This window comes from Macaca thibetana, chromosome 6 (genome assembly GCF_024542745.1).
Source record: "Macaca thibetana thibetana isolate TM-01 chromosome 6, ASM2454274v1, whole genome shotgun sequence".
In the NCBI taxonomy this organism is placed as follows: domain Eukaryota; kingdom Metazoa; phylum Chordata; class Mammalia; order Primates; family Cercopithecidae; genus Macaca; species Macaca thibetana.
In genome coordinates this window covers 5,711,875-5,722,064 of record NC_065583.1, presented here as the reverse complement: position 1 = coordinate 5,722,064, position 10,190 = coordinate 5,711,875, and the positions used below count along the sequence as shown (strand labels likewise).

The 10,190-nt window shown below is 41.6% G+C and overlaps 1 protein-coding gene across 1 annotated transcript in view; it reads right to left on the bottom strand.

The window, feature by feature from the left end:
• Positions 1-2,306: 2,306 nt before the first annotated feature.
• Positions 2,307-10,190, bottom strand: part of THOC3 (THO complex subunit 3) — a 259,254-nt gene continuing 251,370 nt past the window's right edge. The window contains exons 3-7 of the mRNA XM_050793233.1: positions 9,568-9,724; positions 7,680-7,884; positions 4,048-4,209; positions 3,827-3,927; positions 2,307-2,907 (exon numbers count right to left, since the gene is read on the bottom strand). Coding sequence (XP_050649190.1) covers positions 2,744-2,907; positions 3,827-3,927; positions 4,048-4,209; positions 7,680-7,884; positions 9,568-9,724 — 789 coding nt within the window. The 3' untranslated portion in view covers positions 2,307-2,743. The remainder of the gene's footprint in view (positions 2,908-3,826; positions 3,928-4,047; positions 4,210-7,679; positions 7,885-9,567; positions 9,725-10,190) is intronic.

Below are 10,190 nucleotides of genomic sequence, written 5' to 3'. Positions count from 1 at the left end.
CTTCCTTAAAACAGGACCTACCTTTTAATTCTGTCTATGGGCTCTTTTTCTTCCAAAGCCAGAAGGCATTTCATGGTGCTTTGTGTAACTAAAACCCTTAGGGAGTAGAAACAGGAAAACGCTCAAGGGCATTTCTACCCCATTGCTGGCCACTCTAACCTGGGCCAACCCACACATCACATCACACCCCAACCAGATTCTGTCTTCCCTCTCCCAGCCCCTACCCCCCAACCCCTGCAAGACCTCCTAGGAGCCTGCTCTGGGCTTACCTGTTCCTTGGATCCACGTGCCTCTGGCCAGGACTCCCTGCACCAGCCTCCCATCCCCACACAGGGCCCTCTCCCAGGACTCCAGCTGCTTAGCCTGCCACCCACACAGGTTAAGGTGTGGGGAACAACAAGGCACATACACTTCACAAGCTTCCCATGTGGTGTGGCTCATCCTACTCTGTATCTCATGCCATCCAAATATCTGGATCTCAGCAAAAGAGATGATACTGTAAACTTAACTACCTATCAGTCTGACTTGTCATTCCAGCCAACACAGCAGTGGGTCATTGGTATGTGGATACTGCAGTCTGTTTGAGCACGTGATGAGTAAGTGTGTGTGTGAACAAGTGGAGTGAATCCTAGACTTGCCCTGCCAACTAAAATCTAGCTCACAGCTGACCTCCCCACTCACCCGACTTGCTGATGTGTATAGCAGAAACTGCAGAAAATGCCTCGACAGACCAAATAATAAATGGCCAGCTGTGACTCTGAACGGCATCCTTCCAGCTCTGCAGAACTAGAAAATGCACTCAAACCAAAGGGGCCCCGGGTCTGAGATGCATGTCATTTCCCCAGCATGGACCCACCTTTGAACTCCTCCAGTACTTCAAAGTCAAGGCACAGAGATGGTGTCGTCAAGACGTTGAAAGTCTGCAAAAACTCACATACACTGGGACTGTTTGCTCATGGATATGTGTTTTCCTGTTGCTATAAGTGTCCCACTAGTTAAATGCAAAGTTTCATCTTGTTTAAGTGACAGGCAGTGTGGATCAGTAATTTACATAAACCCAGAGCAGAAAAAAATCCACAAGGATGGAAGAGGGAATCAATCAAATATTAAGATGTAACCCAAACCCTCAACATCTGGTTCCAGTTCTAGAGGGAATATATAAACATGGCAGAGACCACAGGAATGACAGATGGTTGCAAAAACAAGAAATAATGCATCAAAATTTACTCACAGTGACATGAACAACATTCCACTTCTGCCGCTGAGGTGGCAAGTTGGTTTGCAACTAAAAAGACCCTTCACCAGGGAAGGTGAGAAACGCTACTGCAAACACTACTGTGCACACTACTGCACCTGCTCAACGCATCACTCACTGACATGGCCCAACAGCTGACTTCTCATGGCCATGGTTTACTCATCTGTGAAGTGGGAATGGCAACACTTGCAGAAACAGAGTAGCCTATTGCAAACAAAGGCACGTGGGCCTTTAAACAAACCCAGATCTGAATACAGTCAGTTGATGAGTAACACTGAGTTACTTAAACTCCCTGAGGTAGTAAAATGGTGATAACACCCACCTCAGAAGGCTGCTGCAAACACTGAGTAACAGCTGACAAAAGTGTTCTTTATGGTAGCAGGCATGTAGAGAATGCCCAGTAACTACAAATATCTGTCAAGACTTGTTGAGTGTTTATAATACTCCCCAACACGGTGCTGTGCCCCTTGCCTAACTTATCTTGCCATACTTGGTTTGTCTACCCTTCGTGTATGAAGATAAACATGTTTTTATACATAAACATGGACACAAGAAAACTTCTGGAAGGATATACATCAAAATTCTAATAGTAGTTACCTCTTGGTGCTAGGAATGTAATTTTTCTTTTTGCTTACCTTTTTCCAAAATATTCTACCAACGTATTTCTGTATGCCTCAGTATTTGCTTTAACACCAAAAAAAATTACAATATATGAAAAACTACTGCTCTTAGGTAACAACCTCCCCAACACAAGCCCTTTTTTTTAAAGGGAAGAACTAATAAAGCTTTGCTCTCCATGAGGAACCACTAAGTGTTTTTCTTTTCAATAAGAAAGCTAACTGACTTACTCCCCTCTTTACTTTGCCACCAGGAAGCTCAGAGCCAAAATTTTAGTTCAGTCATTCAATTAGCTTTGTCCCTATATTTCAGAGGGTTATTGGTTGGGAATTTAAATGACAGAATTATAACATTTAAATTCTCTTTCTCAAATTAAAAAAAAAATACAAAACTGCAACATAAGGACATAATAATTTTTAAAGTCTTAGAAGTGCCATAATAAAAAAAGTCAGTTTATTAAATGCTCAATTCTCAAAATTATATATATATATTTTTAATTATTTAAAAAATTTTCCATACCTTTCCATTCCCCTCCCTCCAAACTAAGTATTGTCCAAGTTGTATCAAACGCCACAAAGTCTACCATGTACCCAAAAGCAGAGAAGACAGGAGATCCAGAGGACAAGGTATGCTGGGGCCACTACCTACACTGCAGAGTCCACACGAGTTAACTCACGCTGGGGGCAAAGAATGGAAAGAGCTAATACACAGAAAAAGCAAAAGAACTGGAATGGGCAGCCTGACCATAGACATTTACAATTTATACCAATTTACAAATATTTAGGGTGCCCACCAACTCCAAGAGAACAGACCAAACTAACCACATGAAGGAAGACCTCTGCCAGGGCCTCCTCTCCCTACAATCCCCTCTCAAGAATCATTAGGAAGCCCAAACAGCTTCACAGTTCCGGCTTCCCGGCTGCTGTCATATTTGCCGTCTTTGTCATCACAGGCAAATGCCAGCAGAGGCCTTTTGGGGTGCCACGCCACTGTGAAGGTCGGAGACTCACACTGTACCTCCCATAGTTTGTCCCCTATAGAAAACAATAGAGAGAAACCAATCAATACGTTCATAACGAAGGACACATTCATTAAGTACTTACCTGTATTAACTCGTTTAATTCACCTACTAATCCCATAAGATAGATAGAACTACTACCTCATTTTACAGAGAACCCCCGGGCACAGAGAGCCCACAAGCCAGCAGGGGGCAGAGCAGGCTCTGAGCACAGGTGGGTTAACTCAAGAGCAGGTCGCTGAGCAGGAAAAGTGTCACCGAGTCACAGGGACACGCAATTACATGAAGGATCTGCATGGCTGGATGCTGGACAATGTTCACCACAACGTGACTAACACAGACATTCTTTACATACTGGAATTTCAAGTTCTTTACTTTCCTCTTCAAAGTTTTCTATGTAGTTTTAACCTTTTTACGAAGAGTGTCACAGATTTCCAAAAACAATACAGCAACATTAAAAAACAAATCTGAGGAAATTCTTTTGTAAAATGAATACTCTCCTCCCATTTTTCTATTTCCAGCTTCTGTTGTTGTTTTTAAAGCAAAAACTTGATAATTCCTTAAATTTAAAAAAATATTTTTTCAAGTTCATATACAGGCAACAGATAAAGAGAAATATACCACAGCATTTTTAAAAAGGTGGTATTCAGATAGTGGGACCACAAGTGATGCTTTTTTCTTCCTCTTACTCTGTAGTTTAAAGTTTAAATAAATCAAAATATTTTTCTAAATCAGTTTCCTCAGACCTGCCTGTTTATTTCTTAACTCTTTGCTTCCTCACTACCCAGCAGTGACAGTCAAAACATAAACACACTTGTCTAAAGGAGACAAATTCATTCATGATAATGCTGATGAAGCAGTCACGTGCAAAGATGAGATCACAAGAGAAGTCCTGAATGCCAAAGGTGAAAGACAGTAGATTCTCATGAGGTTACCTGTCTCCACTTCAGCAATGTCAATAAAATGGTCTTCCGATGCTGACGCCAGCATTTTCCCATCATGGCTGAAACTGAGGGTCCTTACAGGCCAATCCAGCCTATGATACAGAGTGGCAGAAGAGACATGAGAATTACCAAATAAGAGGAGGGAACAATGTCACTCACAATAAAATAAAATTCATGTACCCAACAAGGAAAGTGCTGATAGAGTCACTTACCTGGAAAAGCACCGAACACACACTAACTCATCCACATCCCAGAGGCTAACCAAAGCATCTGCACTTCCTGTGGCAAAGTACTTCCCCATCGGGTCAAACTTGATACAGATGCAGTTGGAAGGATGGGCGTTGATGGACTGCACAGGCTTCAGTTCTGGGTAGCTGAGAAACAAGACAGACAGTGATCAAACTGCAGAAGAGGACTGTGGTGCTAAAATAATAATAGGAGACAATGAAGAAGAAAAGCAAAGATAATGCACCACCACCAAGAACTGTCATTCAAGATAATATTCCTGAAATAAAAAAAGATTTTGAACTACATTATTTAAAAAGCACACATACATGAGACTACAGAACCAAAGCAACCAACATCGAGACACAGACTAGTAAAATTAGTGGACTTTAAAGAAAAAGGAAATTAGATTATCAGGCTTTCTGACAGCAACACTTAATGCCAAAAGAAAATGGAGTACCATATTTAAGAAAGATACACAAGCAAGAAAATGAGTCAAGGATTTTTACATCCAGCAAAACTGAATTTGAAATATAACGATACAAACAATAAGCACGATAATGTTTTATAAAATCTATAAGCTTTATAAGTACATAAATAAGTTGTAATAAAAACTCCAGGAATAATGTTCCCATGAATGCTTCCCGAGGAATCTTAACTAGAGAATGAGCTTCAATAAAAAAAATGACTCAAGACTTATAAGGACTGGTGCTGAACACTGAATATAGAGTTTCTTGCAAAAACTATACATGGTTTAAAGGGAGGGTATAATATGTAACAGCTGCACACTCCTACAACATATAGTACTATTTTTTTTAATGGGGGAAGAATGCAAAGAGTGTATGCAAAAAGCAAAAACATTTTTTGTTTCAAGTCATCACATTGGTGGTAGTGGCAGTAATATTGTTATTCAGAGACATCTGTATGTTTACCACGGGATACAGGTAATAAGTAACCATCGGATATTCTAATTCTATGATCCCTTGTGCCCTTGAGAACCAGAATACTCAATTTGGAAGGGAAGAAATATATTTGTAATATAGATGAGGTTTAATAAAATCCCCGGAGTCCTCAATTTTAATTGGAAGTTATCAATGTGAGTTCACAAGGTATTTTATCTTTATATACATACACACACACACACACGTAATTCCTAGGCCAACCCAACGGTAATGAACATTCCTAACTTCAGTATGATTTCTCAGTGAAAGAATGTAAGGCCTCCTTTTTTTTTTTTTTTTGAGGTGGAATCTCACTCAGTCGCCCAGGATGCTGGAGTGCAGTGGCACAATCTAAGCTTACTACAACCTCCACCTCCCGGGTTCAAGCGATTCTCCTGCCTCAGCCTTCCAAGTAGCTGGGATTACAGACCTGCATCACCACGCCCAGCTAATTTTTGTATTTTGAGTAGAGACGGGGTTTCTCCATGATTGCCAGGCCTCAAGTGATCCACTCACCTCAGCCTCCCAAAGTGCCAAAGTGCTGGGATTACAGGTGTGAGCCACGACACCCAGCCAGAATGTTAAGGCTTCTTGGAGAATTTTCTGATTAAAGGTCTGGGGCAAGATTGTACAAGATGAACTTGAAACATCTTATCAAACCAGAGAGCAAAAAACAGAATTGGGATTATGTCAAAAAAGGGCTTAAGAACCAACTTGAAGACGTTTTTATTGGCCAAAGATGGGATAATTTGAGCTTCAATAAGCGTAACAATTACAAGAGATGGAAACACATCAACTATGTTTAAAAACACGAGCCCATAATGATTTAAAAAAAACAAAAAACAAACCTAACTGGTCATCTTTGGAGGCAGCAGGAAACGAAATCATCATCTGACAAACAGAATCAAAATTTTATCCTGCCTTCCCTAGATGAACTGCACTACTGGGTAACCAAATTGCAGACAAGAAGCAGCATCTCTTTATACAACAGTCCAACATATACACAGCACATGGAATCAGCAAAAGCCAAACTGGGAGAATCTCCACAGGTTACCAGTCTGGTTTTTCAGCAGCTATGTTTTAGCAAGTTTCTTTTGAGTAATTTAAGAGACACAAAAGACGTATCAATTTTTTTTTTTAATGAGCAAAACTAGGGTATCTAGGGGCTGCACATGTGGTAGAAAAACTATGAAGAATCACCATAAAAGTCAGTATAGTGTTCGCTTTTGTGGAAGGGAGTTGTAATTAGGACAAAACACCTGGATGGACTTCTAGGGTGGCTGGAAAGAACTACTCCTCGACTTGAGCAGGGCTGCACAAGAGTTAAGCCTATAAGAGTTCGTTAAGCTACACATTTGTGTTATGTGGTTTTCAATATCTGTGTTTTATAATAAAAAGGTTTTTCTTAAAAAATTATAGAATCCCCATTGCCTACAAAATAAAATCCAAGATACTAGGCATAAAATAAAGGCCTTTTATAATCTGGTCCCAAATCAGACTTCATCTTCCCATTATCATGCCCTCTCTTATTTCCCTTATCTGCCAGCATGCCCCCAACAACCCTGACCGAACTACTCTGCAAATAAGTCATGCTCACTCATGCCTGCTTTTTCACTTATGTGGTTCCCTTTTGCTTATTCTTCAAATTCTGCTTATCTTTCAAGATAAAGTTCACAAGCTCCCTCCTTCAACTCCCCACGGAACATATCTCACTTGGCCTCACATTGATCACCTGGGATAGTGGAAGGCTAGAATTAAACAGATCTGAATTTCAGCTCCACAATTTCATTCATTTAGAGAACAAACATTCACTAAGATCCTTCTATGTGGAGCAGGTGCAGGACTAGACATTAGGGATTCAACACTAAACAAGGCAAACACCATCCCCACCATCATGGAATTCACAGTCTAACAGGAGACATGGGCAAATAACCATGCAATTACAACCAGAAGGAAAGTGCTTCCTACAGAAAGTACATAAAGTAAGCCTCTAACCTACCTCTAACCTTGGGGTAGCGGGAGAGCTTCCCCTGAAGGGAAAGTGATATTTAAGTTGAAACTTTAAGAGTACGAATTAGCCAGTTGGGTGTGGTGGTTCACGCCTGTAATCCCAGCACTTTGGGAGCCGAGGTGGGTGGATCACCTGAGGTTGGGAGTTGGAGACCAGCCTGACCAACATGGAGAAACTCTAAACTACAAAAAATACAAAATTAGCCGGGTGTGGTGGGGCACGCCTCTAATCCCAGCTACTCGGGAGGCTAAGGCAGAAGAATAGCTTGAATCCAGGAGGCGAAAGTTGCAGTGAGCCGAGATCGCGCCATTGCACTCCAGCCTGGGCAACAAGAGCAAAACTCCGCCTCAAAAAAAAGAGGGTATGAATTAGTCATAATTCAAGGTGCATCCAGTTCCAGCAAACACTAGCTGACTACTGATGTAACCTCTCACCCTCAGATCCTCATCTGTCAAATGAGAAGCAAACCATCAACTCCTAGAATTTCTGTAAGGACTCAGTAAAATATAAAGTATATAAAATATACAGCTCAAATGTACTTAAAACAGGTTAGGATTCTATTTGTGTTTTAAGCTCCTTCAGGATAGGCTCACATCTAATTCATCTCCGTATCTGGCACAGCACCCAGCACAAAGATATGACAGTCCCCTAAGCTAGACCCCCTCACCTGAGGATGTTGATACAACCATTGCCATTTGTCAGGAAGAACATGTTGTTGTCATTGTTCCAGGAGATTTCGTTGACCTCGAACTTGAACTGCTCTTCTGCTTTGGAACGGTGTGTCTTGGCATCAATAAAGGTCACCACATCATCTTTGTTGCCTACAGCAATGGTCTGCCCATCAGGACTCCAGCAGATATTAATGTTCTCCCCTAGGAACCCAGATATAAACAGCAAGATAATCTGTTTGCTCATAATCCGCCACAAGTTTATTGTGCTATCCTAGAAAGAAGACCAGAGCTTTCATCAGGGCTTACTCATTAAAGTCCTAGACAATGGGAGGGAGCTACCATTTATAATTCAACAATGAGTCCAGAACATTCATCTACACATTTCCTGATTTGGTCTTCACAATACTCCTCTAAGACACATTTATTATCCCCATTTTATAGACAAAGGAAATAGGAGATAAGAAGATGAGCCAAAGTGTCAAAACTATGAAGTCACAGAGCCAAGAATTTAAACCCAGATTTGACCCCAAAGCCCCCTTTTCTCTTACACCAGCATTTCTCAACTCTAGTCACTCGCATGCCAACATCACAATTTTTGTCCTGTCCATTAAACACTGTATTTTTCTTTATTCATGATTTTTCTTAAAATTGATCCAAAAAATTTTACTTAAATAAATTTAGCAGCCGGGCGCGGTGGCTCCAGCCTGTTATCCCAGCACTTTGGGAAGCCAAGGTGTGCAAATCACTTGAGTCCAGGAGTTCAAGATCAGCCTCGGCAAAATGGCAAAAATCGGCTCTACAAAAAATTAGCCAGGCATGGTGGCATGTGCCTGTAGTCCCAGCTACTCAGGAGGTTGAGGTAGGAGGATGGCTTGAGCCCAGGAGGTGGAGGCTGCAGACAGCCAATACTGTGTCACTGTACTCCATCCTGGGTAACAGGGCAAGACTCTGTCTCAAAAATAAAAATAAAAATAAATTTAGCCTTAATTGAGTAATAAATTCTATGAGCTAGTTCTTCTAGTAGACATTAAAATATCTGCAAAACTGGTTTTTAATGTTCACCCACACATCACCTGAATCACTCATGGATCAGCAGCTGTATACCTGGGGAAAAACCACACCATTCTGCCTCCAGAGGTAAGTCTTGTCAACAAAGTCTAGTGGCCCACACTGAACACATCAATTAAAAATCTCATCAACCTTTTCCATTCTAAAATGTATAATTTTTTCACATTTTAGTATCTATACTGTATCTTAAAATGTATCAGAAAGCATTTCAAAATTTTGGGTGTATCACAGTTATTTACCAACTTTCTTTCCTAATGGAACATCTTATGATAAATGAAAACTCAAGATTCCCATACAGTACCGGCCTCAATACTTACAACAGAGCCTATAAATGTACCGCACAACTTTCTGGTCACTTTCTCGCAGTTCACCAAGACCATCCAAATTTCAACCATTCTAACTAATCAGAATTTTCCACATTCTCCATGCCTTTGCACACGCTGTTCCCTCCTGGAAATGCCCCATTCCCCACCCACTGCACATTGACCACACTCAATTTCTATGGCTATCCTAAAAGTTTGCTCAAATTTGGTGAGGCCTTCCCTGGCTCCCCTAGGCAGACTTTCGTTTTCACTTCTATTCTGGGTATCCATCTTGCAGACCTCTCCATTATTAAACGAACCATACCTTGCTATGTTATTTGTATATACATGTCCCCTCCCCGCTGGGGAGGTCCTTGGAGCTGGAAACTCTTATTCAGCTCAGGATGTCTCATACACTGCTGAGTGCCAGGCACAGAAAAGATATTCGGAAAATGGTTGTTGAATGAATTCAAACAGCTTATCTTCCTATTACCCTCTCTCTCTGAATAGTCACCTTTAGTGTTCACAGTGGCAATGCATTTTGTAGTCCTGACATCCCAGATGCGAATGGTTTTATCTCCGGACGCGGTAACGAATAGGTCAGGATTACTTGGATGCCAACAAAGCTGGTCCACACTATCCCCATGTCCCCGATAATTGTTTTCCTTGACCTGAAAGAACAGAATCCAGATGTCACTTCACATAGATGTAGCTGCCTCCCCATGTAACTTTCTAACCTTATTCAAACCAAGGTATGCTGGTACGAGTAAAGATCTGGGTAATTCAGAATCCAGTTCTTCTAAGCCCTTTCTCCCTTCTCTTCTCCGCAGTCCTTCTGACCTGTTGTTCTCAGCTTCCACATCTATGCCCTTATTTTTGTGCCCTCCCTGGCCTCCTCCTCCTTCCTGATTTTGCACCCTTACTGTACCATCAACGTTCCTAACCCAGCCGCTCATTCCCACGGGACGCCCTATCACTTTCAAAGGGGCCCTCCTCACCACCACCACCACAGCCCCTAGCCACTCCTTACCAGCACACGAATCGACTCCAAACGAGTAAGGCTCCCACCGCAGCCCGGTCCCATCCACCCTCTCCTCACCTTCACCCGCCATCGCCAACCTCCTTACTTCCACACTC